Genomic DNA, 19,690 nt, shown 5'->3' on the forward strand with positions numbered 1-19,690 from the left:
AAAACCAACGCTGATACATCTCATTCAGCAATCTTACAACCTTCATGGAGCTTATAACGTTAAGTTGTTGAAACTGTTTTAGAAAGGAGTTGATTCAACTCAAAGGTCATTTTGGAGGCTGTAGTTTGTGGTGCTGTCGTTTGCTGTGATCAAAAGTGCTTTATGTGATTATTTTAAAACAGCCCAGTGCAACACACTGAGCCCTTTACACATTATGAACACAAATTAACATTTTTGTCTAAATTTATACTGACCGAACGCCCTTTAATTTCTTATTCTTGATTAAAAAGTGAAGGTAAAGAACAAATGCAGACAAATAAAAATGTTGGATTGTGCATAAAAAAACCCCAAACATTTTATTGACAGCTGATGTGAAAATCCTGCACCTTTACATCATCACATTCTGCAGTCAGTGTGGGAAACGTGCCAAGTATAACACATGTGCATGTGTGTTGTGTTTACGGTCGCTTTATAAAAAGACAGAAAATAAGATACATTCAAATGGTCCATCAGTGCTGTAGGGAACAACACCTGCAGTGGTTGAATTAGAAACAGTATCTAGAACACACATACAATGAGTGTGTGAGCATGCAAGCAATACAATGTACAGCCATTCTGAGCACAAGCATTGTGAATCCTTCCTCCAAACCAACCATCCAAGATGATTTCTTATTCTTAGCTCTTATTCTCTTGCGGGGAATCAGATGGAGGGCTTAGGTTGCTTCCTTCGGACACTAAAACGGGAGCAAAACCTTCCGCTGTTTTGTTGAGAATGCAGTAACCGGTGGAGTTACATGGTGGTGGACTGACATCAACAGGACTGTTTGGCAGACTGCACTCTGGGCTTTGGGTCAAGTCCTCACAGCTGCAGCCAGAATCAGCATGGCTGATATCTAAGAAATCTTTAGGTGAAGAGGAGACAACTTTCTCTTCTCCAAAGCCAACCCCCCAGACAGAGCAAGGCAGCTGAGTGTACGACATGTTTCCCGGACTGACCACAGTTAGAGGCGGGGAGGCCTCGTGTATCCCTGGTAGGCCAACGTAAGACGTTTGACACTGAGTGAATTCCGGTTGTGTTATTGAAGCGCTGAGGAATTTCTGGTCCTCGTCTGGCTCCTTTGCGATGGGTTTGGGCTCAACAATCACGGTGTCGGTTGTCAAGATCTCCTCAGTTTCGTATGTTAGCACAAATTTGCCGTGAGGTGAAAACCACTCCTGTAAATAAATTCAGTAACACTGAGATGTATCAGCTGCCATGTCAAGTTCTATGATTCGTTTTCACTGAAGCGCATGTGAAATACAACATACACATAAATTAATCACTTCTCCACTGTGTGTTATCCACCATTGATATCGTCTGTTTGTCAGCCGGTCGGTAGGATTACTACTTTGGTTCCAGCTAAAATAGTTCAGCAACCATTGGATGGATTGCTGTGATAATCTGGTAAAGACGTTCACGTCCCGTTCAGGATTAACTCTGATCCCTTTGGAAACCTTTCGACCAGGTCAAAAAATTTTGATTTCTCCAGAACTATCAAATGTTAGCATGTAAACACGATAAATTAAGACAGTGACCATGATAAACATTATAACTGATAGCCAGCGTATGAAAGCTAAAACGTGTTTTAGTGGATGAATTTATTGCTTGTGTGTTGCTTGTTTTTGCATCACGTTGTCTCGCTCTGTTTATAATGAAAAACAAAACATCCCCGAGGACAGACTTCAGGAGAGACTAGACTTCATGCAACTGCGTACAAACAATGTTGGCTTAGTTCACGCAAATAACAAAGAATAATAAGACACGAGGACCCTGCGTAACCACCTCACCTGGAGATTGCCTTCATATTGTTGAAAAAGAGGTTTGAAGAAAGGGGCGGGTGATGGCGTGTGGGACAAAGATCTAATCTTCATTCTGTTGTAGGAAATCAAGAAACATCAGAAACCACATTTAACTCTTTTAGGCTTGCAACCATTTTCCACAAGAGATTGATTATGACACTCTTAAATGTTGGTGAAATTACCTTGCATAGGGCCTGTAGAATACAAACAGCAGGACTCCGACAGCCACAAACATTGGGCCCAGAGACTTGGTCAAAATGGATGTTGTGTTATCTTGTTCTGAGGAAATGTCTTGAAAAAAATACAGACTGACTGAGTCACACTACAGAGATGACAGTAAGTCTATTAGATGGCTGATAAATTATTCCACCAAGGTGGTGGTTGCAGAAAAGGGGGTGGCGGTGGTTTGTTTGAAGTCAGTGAGACTTCTTTCACACAATATACAACACCACTGAGACACACATAATCCATGGATCCATGCATCCAAGACGTCACACACAGCATATCAGTACGTTTACATGCGTCACTGACAGTTAGCACCATGAGACCTTCGTGCTGAGGAAAAAGCGACACTTTACCTCCCACTGCTTCATTTTTCCAGCATGTTGATGGACCCCATTCACTCCAAATGCTACTGTACTCAGAATGAAACACTTTAGATCTCACTTTAACACAGTATGTAGCGTCTGGTTTAAGCTGCGATCTTTGAACTGATACATTCTTCTGATTCTTATTAGTTGAAAGAGTCTGAGGAGAGACAGAAACCAGTATACGATTATTGTTGTTTCTTATGGCAAAACGTGTTGGTCAAGTATGGCTTAACAGTGGCTCTTACGTGACTCTCCTGGCTGTGAGGTGTCTGAAGTAACAGCTCATACTCAAGGATATCCTTTAGGACCTGGCGGTCTTCATATCCACTTGTCCAAGTGATGCTGAACGTCTTTGGCGTTATTTGGACCTCAGCTTTATGCGGGGGCGTCAGCTGAACTGATGACAAGCAATTATCAGATCACATCTACACAACAAGACGATACCCGATGTTTGTTGTTTAAGGCACTGTACTTCAGAAATATCTTCTGTTTCTATTTAAATTTACAGTCATTTTACTGACGCAGTATCACACGGACGTATCTGCATACGTGCACACACAGACACACAAACATGAACACATGTGAGAGTCACTCAGACACATAATAAGAAGAAGAACACATGATTAGCATAAATGATAATTAATTCAAACTTACTGTTCTGCGCTGGTTCAAATTTTTTTGTTACAGGATGGCAGTCAGATACATGACAAACCATTATGTTATATTCGCTATAGCTGTCAAAATTCAAGTTGTCTGCAGTTGAGAGTTTGCAGACACAGCTGTAAGTGTGATTCACGGCCACAAGTGGACAGAGATTAATCCTGAAGATTAAAACAAACAAACAAGCAAAAAAACAAAACAAACAAACAAAAAAACACAATAACAAACATTAATAAGAGTCAGTGGCACAAAACACAAAAATTAAGTACATTAAGTAAGAATAATTTATTTGGTCATGCATGCAAAAAATGCAATTACCCGTCAGAGTCACTGAATTCCAGGCTGTAGTTGGATTTTTCCATGGGATTACCAGTGATGTTCAAGACACAAGTAACTGTGCGCCGATAATCACTCACACATGAGTATCCATCGACTGCAAAAGTGGGAAGAAAAGATGCTTGTCACATTTCACGATATTGGAAAAAAAGAAGCAAGAAACATTTATTGAAGTCCCACAATTGCAGTTTGGTCCGGTGGTTTCTAACATGGGAATCGGGCAAGTTAAATCTGATGGGTCGAGTTCTGCTGCACAAATTTATATTGATGTTTTTAAAATTTTTATCTTTATTTTTAAAGAAACGCTGACCAGTTATGAAAGTGAAACCACCTGGAGAAATGAGAACTGTCCCTTTGATGGAGCTGCGAACATCTGCACAAAGGTTGGAGCTTCTGATTTGCTCCTCAACAGGGTTTAGCATTTCAGAAATTTATCGCTTAAGTTGAAACCAAAAATGTGGTGGAATAAAAAAAGCACTTTTAACATTAACATAACAGAAGTATGAGGTTACACAAAATGGAAATAAGGAGCATACATCAAAAGTTTTACTGGAGTACAGCATTTGAATCTTGACTGTAAATTCCCTTGAACTTTCTGCTGTGGTTGATGAGTGGAATGTGTGACAGTAAAGTCATCTGTGCACAATTAATCATACAAAAGAGAGAATTTGATCACATGCACACAGACCACAAGATGAGATACGACACAAACTGCCTTATTAAAGTATTTCCCACAGTGTAAGTTCAGATGGGACGTACCTCTGGTGCAGCTGGACACCGCGAGGACGCTGGAGCAGCAACACATGAACAGGAGCCGCAGACACTTCATGACTTCGAGTATCACACTGTGGATGCAAACGCAGACATTTAATCTGACTGTCTCTGTCTTCCATGTCTTCATCGGTCGGTTCCAACATCCAACAGGACTTTCTGAATTGTAACAGATCCACAAGTGTAACATGACACCTCAAGTCTAAATGAGCTGAAAACAAAAGACAAAAGACAAGAAAATCAGCAGTTGTCACTCATGCTGTGTAAAATGCTGTTACCTCACGGGATGTTCGAGTGGTGTTGATGTCTCAGAGAGTGAATGATACATGGAACTGAGGTTAAACTTATCACTGCCTGCATCACAGGAAGTCTAATTTTTTTCTTTTTTCTTTTAACGTCACACCTTTTTTCTTCTTCCTTTTTTTTTCTTTGGGCACATGATCTTGCTTTTGTTTAATTTAACACACACGTGCTTAATCAACATATATGTGTCTTATATAACCACATATACACAATCAATATATTATGGATATAATAACCCACCCCTGCCCATATATTTATGTCTATGTATGTCTCCACAACAACGGCTAAATAAATAGAAGCTGTTTCTTCCATATTTACGTTATATAGACAAGAGTACCCAAACAGACTGTTTTATGGGGCTGTTCCTCAGGGGTTTGGACTCGGCCCCTGACTTCCAGTGAAGGGAAATCTTCATGTTTCAGCATACCAAGACATTTTGGACAATGCTATGCTTCCAACTTTGTGGCAACCGTTTGGGGATCACCTTTTGAACACCTTTGGGATGAACTGAAACGGATTGTGAGCCAAGCTTTTTGGCCCAACATCACTGCATGAGGACCAATACTTTCTCTATATAGATAGATAGATACTTTATTGATCCCGAGGGAAATTCAATATATAGCATGTCTTATGGGAAACAGGTGATCTGTACTGATGGTTTCACTAACCATGTGGATACCACAAGTGTCTTCGCTTGGTTTGTTATTACTTACAATCTACATAAAAAGTATTACTGCTCTACCATTTTTAGGGACACATCTCGATCTTCTCCAGCTCAAGCCACGTCTAGATTACCTTTCTCCCATCGACCTTCTACAGATATCTCTGCATAACCTCAAACGTGTACTGAATGCTGTCATTTTGTCCCGCTTTCTCCTGTCAGTTGTTTCGTGTTTGAACGTGAGACTAAGGCTATCTGACGAGATTCACACCCACCGAACTTCATTTTCACGGTATGATGGCAGCAGGATGTGCACGAAGCACACAGTACAATGATAATGGAGATAACTTGTACTCTCTTGCAGGTCGTTCCACTTTAGATCAACTTGATGCAGTCCATACACATTATATACTGTATGATGATATCACTGCACTCTCTGCTTTGTTACAAGATATCACGGTTGTTACTGTGCACTGTATGAAAAAATACAGCTGGTCTCCCTTTACATCAGGAAGGCCCACAAGCTGCCCACAACCCCAATATCATCACCGGAGCCTGCGTGGATCAAGTCAGGAGCACCAAGCTCCTGACTGGCCCACACTGCTGATGACCACAACTGCACCTCCGTACCAAAAAAGACAAACCAAGCTTCTTCACTGCCTCCATCTTCTGAAGAGAGCCAGCCTTCCCCCACCCATCCGCTACACCTTCTAGAGCGGAATCATAGATAGTGTTGTGCCCGACTGCATCACCCATCTGGCACACTAACTGTAGTGACTAAGACTGCATGTGCCCACAGTGTATAGAGAGGTTTACTGAGTCCATCAGTAAGACCCATCTCACCTACATTCATCACACTTTTAATTAAGAGTACATCTGAGCACAAGATCCTCTAGACTCTCCACCCAGGCTGTCAGACTCTGTAACACCCTACATTAATGTTATTATTTGCACTGGAAGGTTGTGGAAACCGTTAGATTATAAGCTCCCATGGAAATTCTGGAGCTGGAGAGTAAATGAGCAACACTTTCCCCTCCCACTGCAGGTAACAGCAGGAGCCCTTTCAGCGGGAAAAATCCACTGTCCAACAAACTGTTGGATATTATCAATACATCACCTTCACCAAATGTGTATAAACTTAAATATCCTAATATCATAAATGCATTTGCCAGTAACAGGGACAATAGCAGAACCCGTCAAAAACGCTCATTTTGTCAGCGTTTTAAGGATTGCACTTAACTGTGTATGTTCGGTAACAATATAAATGTAAAGTGTGCTATTCGGTAAAAGAGAACAAATATATTTTCTGCTAAAATTCTCTGCTATATTTGCATGTCTTGCTTGTTACTTACCTCAGATGAATGAGGTCAAGGCCACAGAAATAATCACTTTCAGAAGATAAACCTTTGCCCAAAGTTTGCTTTTTTACTGACATGGCACAAAAACAGGATGGATGCTTGCAGTGGTGACTTACAAAATGCGTGTGCAAGAAAAAAAACATACATTATCAGACATCTTGATAAGGCAGCATACTTGCTGTTGCTGCAGCTAACGAAGCATGCATGGACACGACAAAAAGCATCCTCGAGCGGCGTAAATCAAAGCAATCTAAAACACTGCTGCACGTCTAAGGAGCTTCACGAGTCCCACTGAGAGGTTATGGACTTTAGACCTATTTGTAACTGAAAAACGCATTAGTTTTCTAATAATAATAAAAAATATCAACTAACAAAATAAACATTTGTGAATTTTACTTCTATTTTCTTTTTCTGTCTTTAAATAATCAGTTAATAACTGAAGGGCAGATCTGAATTTTGTTCAACACTGAAAACATATTATAGCATTTTTATAGTCAAAGGTATACGAAGTACAACAAGTATTGTTGGGATACTCCAGTCTGCATATACGTCACCCCCTTCTCTCTCTGTCCAATCACATCTTTCACATTTCTTCTAAAAACAAAGGGCACAATATCAAATGAATTAAAATGAAACAAACCTGAATATATATACATCTAGTACAAAGTGCACAACTAAAAAAATTCAAGATGAACAGAATATACAGCATTATGTGTCGCAGACACCTCCAAGACGCTTTCACTCAAAGTACATTTTCTGAAAAAAGTCAGGAAATCTTTTAAATAGCACTACTGACTGTGCCTGCGTCAGTAGATGGATTATCACTGTGTTTCTTGGAGTTCATTCTCCATGTTGCTAGAGTCTTCTTGAATAGCGCTACAGGCCATCCACTGCTTTACGTAGTTAGAATTTGAGCTTTTGTGCTCATGAAACGAATGAGAGTCTATCTGCTCTGCTATGTTTGAGTCTGAGGCTCCAGGGCTGCTGCACTCCCCGAAACCACTGTCAATGGTGTCCAAGTCCACGTGAGGGTAGCCGTCTTCCGACTGCTCGTTTGAGGCGAATGAGTCAAGTGATACTCTCTCTGGTTCATTAAGCTGGATGAGTGGATGAAGGTTTACATTCTCCACTATTAAGTTATTGGACAGTTGGTCTTCATGTTGTGGTAATTCCACACTTTGTCCATCCACCCTGAGCATCTGAGATTCGTCCAAATCATAGCCAGCTTGTTCTCTGTTGTCTTTTCTAAACGATCCAAAGCTTTCTCCATGATGGTAACTTCTGAGGGTGTTAACAGAGCTCTGAGACGTGTCCTCCCCTTTAAACCCGTCTTCCCCGGAGAGGGTGACGGTATGGATGGAGATGTGTCCGGTGGAGTGGCCGGTGCCCTGTGAGCCGCAGCCGTCCTGGAAGAGCGGCAGCGAGTTGCTGTGAGGCTGCAGCATATGGAGTAAATGACTGCCTTGTCCCAACTCGTTGTCCTCGCCGTAGCTTTGTTTCTCGCTGTTCCACTGGAGGATGTCGTGCAGCTTCTCGCTTGGCGTCTGGACTTGTGAGCTGATCCTGAAGTAATCGTGCTCACTGAATACAGGCTTCACCCACTCCTACAACAAAGCAAACACAAGACATTAATTTGGAGTGTTGGATTAAATACGTGGTAACGCTGGCCTACAAACATTTAAAGAAACAGACGCTTATTTACTCAACTGCCTAAAGTTACTAATTCTTGAATAAATCAAGAATTAGATCTGGCATGCAACTCCCAGTAAAAGCACAACTTGAGTGTTGCTGGCTTGATTAGCCAACCAGCTCATGCTTTGGTGTTCGTTCATGGGCTTTAGACGTGCCGGTGAGCTGTTGCTTTTAGCCTTTGGACAGGTTTGGTGTTTACCCCCTGCTTCCAGTCTTTAAGCTAACCTAAGCAGCTGCTGGCTGTAGCCTCATGTTTATCATTTAGGCACGTGAGTGATAATGACCTTTTCAGCTAATGTTTGACAGGAAAGCAAAGGGCAGACATTAGTGTTCTGATTAAAGATAGCCTTTTCTGTGTGCACATTCAAAAATAAAGTGTGGGTAATTTTGCATATGTAATCTAAAGGGGGGAAACTGCACTTTAGCTTTATCTTTTTCAGTATTGATGTGTGTGAGACACCTCAGTGAGCACCTAAACTTCTTACATGGGACTTTCACATTGTTCAGCAGGAAATATGTGAACATTTAGTCATTCCTTGTAAATGACTATATAATGTAATAATTACATGTTGACCAGTACATGTTATGTCAAGTGTGGAAAAATAAGGTAGTTTTTTTTCACATAAACGAGAAAATTTTAAAGTCTAGCAGAGTCAAGTATAGCAGTCAAGTATAAACTTTTGAGTGCATCAGCATAACATGGACAGACTGCAAAGATTAACTGATAATGAAAGGAGTCCATTTTCATGGGCTCAATTAAGAAGTAGTGCTGAAGCTGTATTTTTGAGTTGTTTTTTTTTTTCTTTAAAGTACTTTTAAAGCAGGATTCTCTCCACAAATACACACGGCTTAACATTAATACATACATGTTATTGAAATAAACATAGCTTCTGCAGCCATCTACAGTCTCCATTCAGCAAAGTGATGCCCAGATAAGCATGAATCACTTTCTTGATGCAAAGGACACCACATCCTGTAGTACAGGCTGATCAGCTGAAGGGGAGCAAACAGTCTGCACCACAAGACAGCACATTTAACTGGAGCAACAGTTTATAAAAGAGCTGTTTCAACATGATGGTGAAGATATGATGTACAATCAATTAAATACAGCAGATCATGTTTCTGACGAGTACTTCACATCCATACATCAAACTCTACACCAGATGCCAACAACTACGTCTGCCTAACAGCCCTTTAATTACCCTGTTACTGTTTAATATTTTCACAAATAAATATTATTTTTTATAAGCCTATATCAGTATGGAGAGACTCCTAAAACACACGAAGAATGGAAAAAGTACCATAAGTACTAGAAAATGCCATCAGACAGGTGAACTATGAATTATGAACTTTTTGGCTCTTTGCCAGGGGTTGCAAAGATGATTAAGAAAAGTACACAGACTTAATTAGTGGATGTTCTAAATTCTTTAACATAGACGTGACTACAGACGTGTTGTTTCATTTTCCAACTGTCGTCTATCAGTGAAGCAGATTTAGGATGTTGTGCATTTGTGGTTTATGAACTATAAACAAATTTCAATACATTAAAATTTACAAATACAGAATTTTAGCGTATGCACACACTGTGCAGAAGAACGGCCATATTAAACTGAATCCAAACTACGAACTTGCCTTACTGGGGACTAAATCTCACGTCTGTCATCAGCACATGGAAAATGCTGACAGAGATTTAGTGAAGACACAGGTGCTGCTGTGTGGAAGGTTCAGCAGTGTCTCTACTGTCCACCCAGACTGTCTATCATTGTCCAAATCTTTAATTGCTCATTAAGACCTACAAAAGGCCATAACCAGTTATTATTGTGCATGTTTGCAGGTTTCTTTGTTTGAAAACAAGCTTGGCTTCTCTTGCAAGGATCAAGATATTTTGCATTTAATCTAAATACAGCACAAAAAGTACAACAAAGCATTGCTAAATATATAATTATATGTACTGTACAGAAAGTACTAGTACTTCCACTCTGAAGGTATGCTCCCTATGTTATCTGCTGCAGTAGCACACTCTGCTGACCAAAGTTTGTAACTCCACACAGATCTCAAGCTAATGGGTTGAACTACTACTAGCAGGTTAATGTGATAATATCGTGAAGAAGACTACTAAGTTAGCATCCGCCCATTCACACACACTACGGGAGCTTAGTCTATTACAAGCTAGTGAGGGGAGCGACCTATCTGACGCGCTAAGTTGTCCAAATTTCCTTACTAGATCAGGAATGAGTCCACACGTCTCCATTGATTGTTCCATCAAAAGAGGTTTATTCTCGGTGCAACAAAAAATGTGTGTCCATTCATCCTCCCAACATTCAACACCTGTGTCTTAGCGGTCAAAAACCATTTGCCCTTCCAGGGTCACACAACACCTGACGTCCCCAGATTTCCCATTACCTTTATACCCTTTTATGGCCTGAATGACCACAGCGCCCCCTATGGTACCCACGACAAATACAGATTCACCTTGCCTCCCCATAACATTGCATTTGGCTCCTACACACACATCGATACAGAGGCTACTGTGCGAGGTGCCATCAGGAGCCATAAACTTTTCAAAGACCGAAGGGGACGGGCATCGAACCAGTCAACTCTATGGCTGAAGCTGGCAAAAGTTGTTTTTCTTCAATTTGCTCTGAAAACAAAACAAAAAAAATCTGATCTGGTCTTCAGCAGCTGGTCTTTACTGGACACTTGTGCCGAGCAGATGCTCACTCTTTTTAAACACGATTATCATTCTATACCATACATATTTAATGGAAATTTCAGGTATTTCTGTTGTGCTTCAGGTTTCTTTACCTCAGAGAAAGATATAAAAAAGGTGATGGAAAAGAACAGAAACACAGGAAGACAATCAGAAAATATAAACCACAATTTTCTCCTTGTGCCCCATCAAGTGAAAAACAAGCTGTTTTTAGCCTGGCACAATGACACATAAAAGATGTGAAATAGATATACAAGGGGTATTTTCCACTGTGTGGAACAGGTCTGGCTTCTATCTACCCACAGCATGTCATACAAATCAAAAACGAAAAGCCTCTTGAAGCCCCTGCACACTGAGTCATTCACATCTTCAAGGCCCTTAAATGTGAACTCAAGGGAAATTCCCATCAAGCGGGGTCCAGATGTGCAAAAGTCCCCTCTTGGGCAACACCTGCTGGGCCAACTTGGAAATTACATGCAAAGCCCATCAAGCTGTGTGTGTGTGTGTGTGTGTGTGTGTGTGTGTGTGAGATTTGCTTTCTCTTACCTTGAAATTCCCTCCATTCTCGTAATAGAGGGGTTTAAAAAACTCATCTGCCCTGGGGATGTATGTAATCAGCTGGAATTTCTTCTGCAAATACCTGAAACAAATATGAAGCTGTTTCAGAAAATGAATGGAAACAGAGACAAAAACTATAACATGACATTTATAAAACTGTGGTGCCACACTTTTGATGTGGCGATTTGATTTTTCGGTACATGACTCGTGCAGCGGCAAGGCGTTCTATCTCCTAAGCAGCCATGTTGATAGCACAGAGTGGCTTCCGTGTGAATTATTTCACAGTACAAAGCTGAAGCTGTGAGTGAAAGTCACATCTTAGTGTTTGACTAAAAGCGAGTCTAAATATTAACCGCTGCCCGACTCAAAATAGAATAATGTATACCTTATCAAGAGGTGCAGAATGTGAATCTCCCTTTGATTAACAAGCAAAACGCAGCTCATCACAAACAGCTTTGACAGGATGTTCAAGATGATCAGGATGTTCATCACGAAACGTCTCCTGGAAATCCGCTCACGGAAACCTCTTACTTTAAAGATTTTTCACATTTATCACAATGTGGTGTTTGTTTAGCAACTGGTCGACTGGTCAAAATGACCCCATGGCATACGTGTGCTAATCTGCTCCGTTGGCAAAGATTTTTGCATGTCAAAAATAAACACTCAGTTGCCAGATCATTAGGTACAACTAGCTAAAACCTAAAGCGTGTCAGCTTGACAGAGCGCATTCCTCTGGAAAAACATCTGAGTGGGTCTGGTAACTTGACTGTGGCAAACAAAAAAGGTGGCTATTGTTAGAGAGGCAGGTTTTGTTTTTGTGCTGCTAGCGATAATTTGAAAAAGGCAAGATCTGTCTATAATAATCCTGATCATACAATTCATGAAGGTAGGGTTGGTTTTAGCTCTGTGCACATCACAAACTAGCAACTGAGTGAATATGAGCACATGCAGACTGCAGACTCTGCTGCTACTATTGAGATTTGCCCTAAAGAACTCATGTAAGCGGTGCATCGAACAGAAAGAAAAACTGACTACAACTGAGAAAGATAAACTAGACTGAAACAGAAGCCCGTATAAGTGCTAATTTCATTTAATATTTTGAGCTTGTATTTGTTTCTTGCAACCTTGCACACTTAATGAGTGAGGTGCTCTGACACTGATGCTCTGCATGACTTCCTATGTCTGCTAGCCTTTTCAGTGCAATGTGCCGCTGCACATACAGCACAGCAGTGGTTTCTCGACATGTGGGAGGTGATGCCAGGAAAGTGTTGATTGAAGCAGTGAAGAAGCTTTGTTAATCATTTACTGGAAGTCAAAGGTTTGCTGACCTTAAGGTTTAATTATCTTTTCCTTTGCTATGTTATTTTTACAGGAAACGAATGCAGGTTCAGTTATGTTTACTTTACTTTACAGTTACGCTGAACTTTGACATAACTGTATTTTTAGAATTACAGTAGTCGGTTCAGTCCAAACGTATTGGTTTCGGCAAGTTTCTTCAAAAGCCAGCAGTGCTCTTTGAACATCAAAGTCCACCAGCTTGAAAACAGTTAAATGAGGCTTTTATGAGATGGCACGGACAGCTGTTGGGGACTACCGAGAAACGTATTGACTTGTGAAGTCCTGCAGACAATTCAGCACCAACAGCACCAAATCAAGAGGTTAAATGTTCAAAGCGCACTGGAGGCGCACCTTTTACAGAATGAATGAGGCTGAATTATACGCTGCAATACTTACGTTTTTTGGAAATAAGCCAGCACGCCAACACCAAAGACAAAAATGATGGACAGGGAGATGTACAAAAAACACCAAGACACTCCTGTGAAGGAATAACGTAGCGGTATATACCCTACGAGAGAATAATATACACAAAATCATAAGATGAACAGACTTCACACTTTCTGAAATGTTTGAATGAAGGATCAGAAACACACACTCGTATGCTGGTTTGAAGCATAAAACCACAACAAAACACTGTAACATCTGTGAGTGGCAACAAGAGTTGATCACATCCTGATTCCAGGCTGGAAGCCACAAAGCTCAACTACCTTCAGCCTCACTGGGTGCTGTAGCCCACTCAGCAGAGGAACTCCATTCGCTCCATGGACCCTCATAGAGAATCCCAGGACACATTTTGGCCTTGACATCCACAGTGTAGCTTGTATGCAGTTGTAGGTTCTTATGATCTAACAGAAGGTGCTTTTCTTCCACTGTAAGGAAATAAACTGGATCCTGTCAGGAGGGGGATAAAAAACAGTACAATTTTACATGGCAGTCAGCAGCAGAGACCATCAGCAGTGATTAACTGCAACAGCCTCTCGAGCTTTTTTGTTTTTTGGTGCTCAGGCTCACATATTACCGTTGCTAAGTCTTTCCTTTGTTGCAAGCGCACTCTGTACATGAGGCAGTCATCCTGGTTGCTGTGGTCCCAAGTGATGTTGAAGAATCCTTCTGTGTCTGTCACTTGGACATTGAAAGGTGGCTGAGGTTTCACTGTGAAAGTAAAGTCCCAGGGGGGAAATGTTATGAAACTGAAAGTGAGTGTATGCCAATAATATTCTACACCACAACTGGCAGTTGAACACCATTTTTAGCTTAATTTGGAGGGTGAAGCAGGTGGGCGGGCCTTTGCTGCAAAACAACAATTTGGGTAAGCTGGGAAAGTTGCCAAAGTGGCCAGTATTATTCTTATCATTCTCTGGGTTTTCTGAACTTTTAAACAAAAGTGAAAACTGTTCAACATGTAGACTATTGGAAAGAACTCTGCACTCAACACGAGGAAATGTTTGGAGTGCTTCACCAGTATCTATAAAAGCATCTGGAAGGGAAATTGACATTTGACTTCTTATAAGCTACTTTGACACACATATTTTGAGAAATAATTTCTGTGACCTTTTCCCAATTCTTTGTTATCATGTTATCTGTTGAACAGACGAATACTGAAACCTGAAATCACGTATTATTAGCGGTTCAACTTACCCACATCACTCAGCGCCCACGTGGATAACTCACTGGTAATCATTATTTCTTTATCGCCCTGGCGGCTCACTGTTGCATTACAAATCGTTCCAATGGATGCAACTGTATCAAGCATTTCTGGATACATTACACACCAGGTCTGAGGTGGACTGACTTCACAGGTGCCATTCACCTCGAGCTCTCCATCGCTGCAACAGATAAACAGTGGGTTATAATCAGCAATGTCCCATGACATCAGCCAGCGTGTCTGCGCCAACGCTCCAAGTTTCCATGTGATTGCTTCAGAGCTGAATCAACGCCGTGCAGGTACCCGAAAAGTTCACATCGACAAAAGAGACAAAAGCAAAGCCTGGCGATTTTTACCACCTGTTCCAAGGAGAAAACATCAAATGTCTCACTGCAATGCTCGGTGTGTTCCACTAGAAGTGACACTAAAGACAAGTTGTACCTGCACTCGACCTTGAAGACGAGAGCATATGTCGGCACGGAGTCTGCACAGGAACAGTTCAGCGAAGCAGTGTAGTCCGTCGAGCAGGTGATATTGCACAAAGGCGTGACTGCGGCAGAAAAGAAAAGTGCAGTCAGTTACACAAGGTCGTGTGCACTAAATTCAACATTCACGAAGCTTCACGAAAATCTCACCCTTCCAATCATTTGTTTACCAAGGACTGAAGTTAAAAAAAAAAAACAATTTTCAAAAGATACTTGGTCACAGCTGCACCATCAAGACAAACACAGAACAATGTGCAAGAGTGAAATCCTAAGCTCATCTTAAATGGGGCTTTCATTTCAATAATCAAAAAGGGGACATGGACTAGATAAGCCAACTTGAGAGATAAGCCAACTTACCTCCATGAACAAACAAAGCAAGATGGAACAGCAACAATAGGAGCACAGGTTTAAGATCCATGGGGGCGACCCACTGTTATCAGCTGCTGGTTAGACAGGAGGAAGCCCAGCAGCTGTAACTAAATACAGACATATACGTTACAAGTTTGTTTTGTCCTGACAAAAACATATGTAACAACAAAAGAATAAAAAGCTTCAGTCTGTCTGTGGAATTTGTTGGTTAAGGGTTCAAACAGATGAAGGCTCAAAAATCCATCTACAATCTCACATGTGGTAAATGTAATCACTAGCATTAACATCAATAATCAAATCCATTTATAAAAGTTAACCAGTCAGAATGAAACACAAATTAAGTTTAGAGCAAATCACCTCTCAAACCATCTTAATAAGAACATTTTCAATCAACATTTTCAGTTCTCACTGTTATTAAAGGCTCAAATAAAGAATCGTCCATCTTACCTTTTCTTTAGCTCTTACAATTCTGCCCCTTGATGAGTCAACAAGCTGTCACCAATGCAGACGCCTGTGAGAGAATGTTTAGTGGAACAATGTTCTGGTTTTTCAGAGTATAGGCGTCATCATCAGTGGCGTGACTAAGGATGTGGTTTCAGACCCAATGAGCGGTGTCTGTGTGGTGCCTTCCCACCACATCCACACTGCTGCTATGAATATGCAATAGTTAACCAGAGAAAAAAAAGTCAACAGGAAGTTGAAATAATCGTCTACAAAATAATTCAGTCAATACATCTGTGACACCCAAGTAAATGACAAAAAGAAGAATATAAATATATTTTAAGAGAACAGGTTTTAAATCAATCTTCAGCCGAGGAAATTAATATGCAGAGATGCTGATGTGTTCTTCTGTCACCACAAAGAGCCTCCTTGCTCATATCATTTTTAACATCTACTCATAACACAACCCATAGACAATTCAGTACTGAAATTATTCTAACCAGAGAACTTCTGTGATGCTTTGTCAGAGACCCTTATCATACACCTACATGTCTACAATAACACTTTATTAGGGATTTTCGGTAGTTTCAGTAGTCTTGTGTTGCCCAAAATGAGTCACAACCTGCTTTGTAGCCCCTCACAGCTCAATTTACATATTTAAAGCTCAAACTGTTATTAACTCAGAGCATGTTGAACTACATGTACACGTTTCTCCACCAGGAATTAAATCATAAGAATCAATTATCCACGTGTGCAGTGAATGAATCTACACTGTTGTACACCTTTGTGTTACGCGAATCACCAAGTAGGTGTGCAGACATTTCATGCTACCAGTATTAGTCAAAGCCAAATGTCATTCTGTCACAGAAAAACTACACAGAGCTTAGCACCTGTGGTGCTTTGAACCAGATCAGTGGGACGTGACAGAAGCACAACTCTGGCAATAAATGCTGCCTTTGAGAAGCTGCTTCTGCCTTCGCTCTTAAACAAGGCAGATGTTAAACTGGTGCAGATGTCCAGGTGCTGCGCTTGTTGCAGCAATTACATGATTAACAGGCACACAAGCAGCAAGAGTTACATGACATTATACATTTACTTTATATTAAGTTAGAAACATTTTTGGGCTGTTGCTTGGACAAAACAAAACATTACATGATGCCACCTTGAAATCACTTTTCATAGTTCCAACAATTAACTGATTCATCAGGAAAATAATCGGCATATTATCTGCTGTAGCAGTCCTCCTGTATTGTGGCTGCTCTTATGAAAAAAACTGAATTTCCCCATGAGGATTAATTAGGCTATTTTTTATAGTTGATTAACCATTTCAGTCATTTCTTTTTTTGCTGGTTCCAGCTTCTCATCATAAATGTATGAGAAACTGCTTTGTGAATGAAACATCTTTGTGCTTTGGACCTGTGCTGGAGATGCAATCTGAAGACGTCACTTTGGGCTCTGTGAAATCATGATGAGTATTTTACAATTTTTTTGACACTTTAATCTAAGAGATGAGTCAAATAATCGTGATAATAAACTGCAGATTAATCAATAATGTAAACAATCGTTAGTTGCAGCCCTTGTCCTGTGTCTCAAACCCATCTGGTGTGTTCTCAGAAGGTTAATGCCTCAGATGTGCATACTGCATAAAGCCAATGAGCTAAATGCAGCTGCTGTATCTTGTACGACCACCGCTGCAGTTTCGAGTTCTTCTCAAATGTTTTGATACACTTCTGCCAACTGTAGATAAGATTGAAAATACATTTACATAACATTTTAATGATTTCTTTTCTTTAAACAGAATTATTTTAATTTTTAACACACCCACCAAACATGCTAGAAAGCATAATTTAAGGCAAGTGCAGGGTTCACCAGTCTACTGCTCACAGTATTCTCAGCTTTGTTCCCAAAAAGGAGAAACCTGTTCCTGTTTTGATGGCTAATTCCCTACAAATGATCAGATGTGCAACACACTTGGTCATAAACAGTAGCAATGGACAAACCGGGTTTGTTTGTTAAAAAAAAATGGAAGCTGAAAGAGTAGAAAATGTAGCTGCGATGCTGGGGTGTACAGTTTGTCCTGGAGCAATGTTTTTTAAGCCTGAAATTAAAAGTCCCTCTTAGGAGTGACATAGATGAAAGACTATGGCATAATGTAAATGAGAGGCAATATATTGTTAGCTTCCAATTACATAAAATTTTGAGTTGCAGCTAAAAGCAGCAGAAAGAAGATGCAGTGTGGAAGATAACCTACCCCTGTTGTCACGAGACTCTGCGGCCCTCTTCTCACACATCTCCCGTTTCATGAAGTCTCAGTGCCACACGGCTGGTGACATTACCGGCATACGAGTCCACGTTGTTCAGCTGAGGACAGGATTATGCTGAAGCGCCACATGAATTGCACAGGATACACAACTGCCTTCACTGCGCTCTGCAGAGACTGCTGAAGGAGGTGTCGCTGCAAGACAGGACAGATGCTTTTGAACAAAGAGAGAACTGTGTCTTCATGTGAGGGGGAAGTAGATCCACACTCACACATATGAGCCCAACAGCCTTTGTGGAGAAACTGAATGTCAAACCATTAATGCTTTCACCTCTGATATGGAGGTGAGGCTATTAGTCAACAGGTTCACATGTGTTGCAAGCCTGCAATGATAGCTTGAATGTGTTTTTAAAAATCTGCTCACCATAAAAAAAAATATTTATAGTGATTATAGTGAATCAATCTTATTATAAATAAGGGTGACATACAGTATGGCTTTTTAAGAGGCACTTGTCCTGACAAGATTAAACCTGGGGGGAATCCAAAAAATTTTTTGGTACAAAACAATCCCCAAGAGAAAATCAGTATTACTACTGACCTTGAAAGCATCTAAACAGTGTTGAACCCTGACACACAGACCCACAGAGAGAAAGAAAGAGATAATTTTAGTTACGGGAACATACAGTAGATGCACAATACTAACTTATCCAAGCATGCAGACAACTCACTGGGGAACTCCGTCATGTCTTGCTGTTTCGTTTTCACATCGTGATATTTCATAATCGGAATGAGTTGTGGTTTGATCTGCACACAGGGACCAACCCGAGATAGCAAAACCATCAGTTCTCTTCCAGCTTGCTCCCATTTTAAATCCACGTCCCTTCAGCACACAGGGCTCACCTGCAGGGTCCATTAACGGCAGCATTTAAAACGAGAACCTCCCTTACATGGCTGTGAAATGAAACGATATGGAGTCATTCATAAGAAAATAACGGCTAGCCGGCTAACCGTCTGCTAAGAGTCTAAAACCTGCTAGCTAGCTAGCTAGCGCTTTACAAACTAAGCGCCGCAGCGTTTTCACAACAAACAGGATGTTTTAACTGCAGCATTAATTTTTTTAAACAATTTGCTTCCGCTGACAAGAAAAGAAGTAAAAGTGAAAAGAAGTCCGGTGTCTCACCTGCAACAGGTAGCAACATTTACGAGTCCGACGAAGTTTTCAGCCGCACTCGTGATTACAGACGTTGTAAGCCCACAGCGCCGACGTGTGGTACAAAGGTGTTATTGCAAATTAATTACAGTATTGTGCTCATCTGGAAGATAACTCAGGTACGCCACATTTAATGTGCAGAGAAATTCCACAGAAGCTAAGAAAAGTGTGAATTATCCACAGTGTGGAGTACTCAGGCCTGTTTGATCATTAAAATACAGTTTAAGGCGGATCATGCAGGAAGCAATGGTCTCCTAACTGAAGTTCTTGTTGCTTAGAAGCCGATGGAGGAAGTGATTCTGCATGTAGTGGAGGATGTAGTGACAAATTAACCTTTCTCACTGGAGAAGCTGCCGAGAAGCCACCACTAGAAAAACGTCTAACTGCGTGAAAAAACAAAGCAAAACATTTCTCTTTATGATGAGGGATGATGTCCAGTTGCAGAGGGCCACACTTCTTAGTAT

General features: G+C 40.8%; 2 protein-coding genes across 4 annotated transcripts; both read right to left on the minus strand.

Annotated features, from left to right (window-relative positions):
* Nucleotides 1-323: 323 nt before the first annotated feature.
* Nucleotides 324-4,539, minus strand: LOC124065434 (interleukin-21 receptor-like). The gene is made up of 9 exons (XM_046400833.1): nt 4,475-4,539; nt 4,185-4,270; nt 3,408-3,522; nt 3,084-3,250; nt 2,675-2,826; nt 2,418-2,586; nt 2,022-2,130; nt 1,828-1,912; nt 324-1,215 (listed from the first exon to the last, which is right to left on the minus strand). Exons 1-9 carry the CDS (start codon nt 4,522-4,524, stop codon nt 676-678), a joined length of 1,473 nt encoding a protein of 490 aa, XP_046256789.1. The 5' UTR covers nt 4,525-4,539; the 3' UTR covers nt 324-675.
* A 2,023-nt stretch (nt 4,540-6,562) lies between these two features.
* il21r.1 (interleukin 21 receptor, tandem duplicate 1) lies at nt 6,563-19,450 on the minus strand. 3 transcript variants are annotated; one of them, XM_046400346.1, is made up of 13 exons: nt 19,197-19,450; nt 18,745-18,967; nt 18,615-18,642; nt 18,008-18,211; nt 15,763-15,826; nt 15,304-15,422; nt 14,903-15,011; nt 14,455-14,642; nt 13,835-13,968; nt 13,524-13,707; nt 13,213-13,324; nt 11,467-11,560; nt 6,563-8,122 (listed from the first exon to the last, which is right to left on the minus strand). In XM_046400346.1, exons 6-13 carry the CDS (start codon nt 15,362-15,364, stop codon nt 7,340-7,342), a joined length of 1,665 nt encoding a protein of 554 aa, XP_046256302.1. In that variant the 5' UTR covers nt 15,365-15,422; nt 15,763-15,826; nt 18,008-18,211; nt 18,615-18,642; nt 18,745-18,967; nt 19,197-19,450; the 3' UTR covers nt 6,563-7,339. The 3 variants fall into 3 exon arrangements, with proteins under 3 accessions (XP_046256302.1, XP_046256301.1, XP_046256303.1); XM_046400345.1 differs by lacking the exon at nt 18,615-18,642; XM_046400347.1 differs by lacking the exon at nt 18,615-18,642 and having other exon boundaries at nt 13,213-13,296; nt 13,532-13,707; nt 19,197-19,447.
* Nucleotides 19,451-19,690: the final 240 nt, after the last annotated feature.

This window comes from Scatophagus argus, chromosome 9 (genome assembly GCF_020382885.2).
Source record: "Scatophagus argus isolate fScaArg1 chromosome 9, fScaArg1.pri, whole genome shotgun sequence".
Lineage (NCBI taxonomy): Eukaryota > Metazoa > Chordata > Actinopteri > Scatophagidae > Scatophagus > Scatophagus argus.

Bases quoted from the DNA above. Each gene is read 5' to 3' on its own strand.
- LOC124065434 (XM_046400833.1), bottom strand. From the start codon at position 4,524: ATGTATCATTCACTCTCTGAGACATCAACACCACTCGAACATCCCGTG. The intron at 3,523-4,184 runs GTACGTCCCATC...CCACTTTTGCAG, and splicing joins GGTGTCCAGCTGCACCAGAG to TCGATGGATACTCATGTGTG. The intron at 2,131-2,417 runs GTAAAGTGTCGC...ATTTTTTTCAAG, and splicing joins GAAAAATGAAGCAGTGGGAG to ACATTTCCTCAGAACAAGAT.
- il21r.1 (XM_046400345.1), bottom strand. From the start codon at position 15,364: ATGGATCTTAAACCTGTGCTCCTATTGTTGCTGTTCCATCTTGCTTTG. The intron at 13,708-13,834 runs GTAATATGTGAG...CCCTCCTGACAG, and splicing joins AAAGGAAAGACTTAGCAACG to GATCCAGTTTATTTCCTTAC. The intron at 11,561-13,212 runs GTAAGTATTGCA...TATTTGTTTCAG, and splicing joins CTGGCTTATTTCCAAAAAAC to GTATTTGCAGAAGAAATTCC.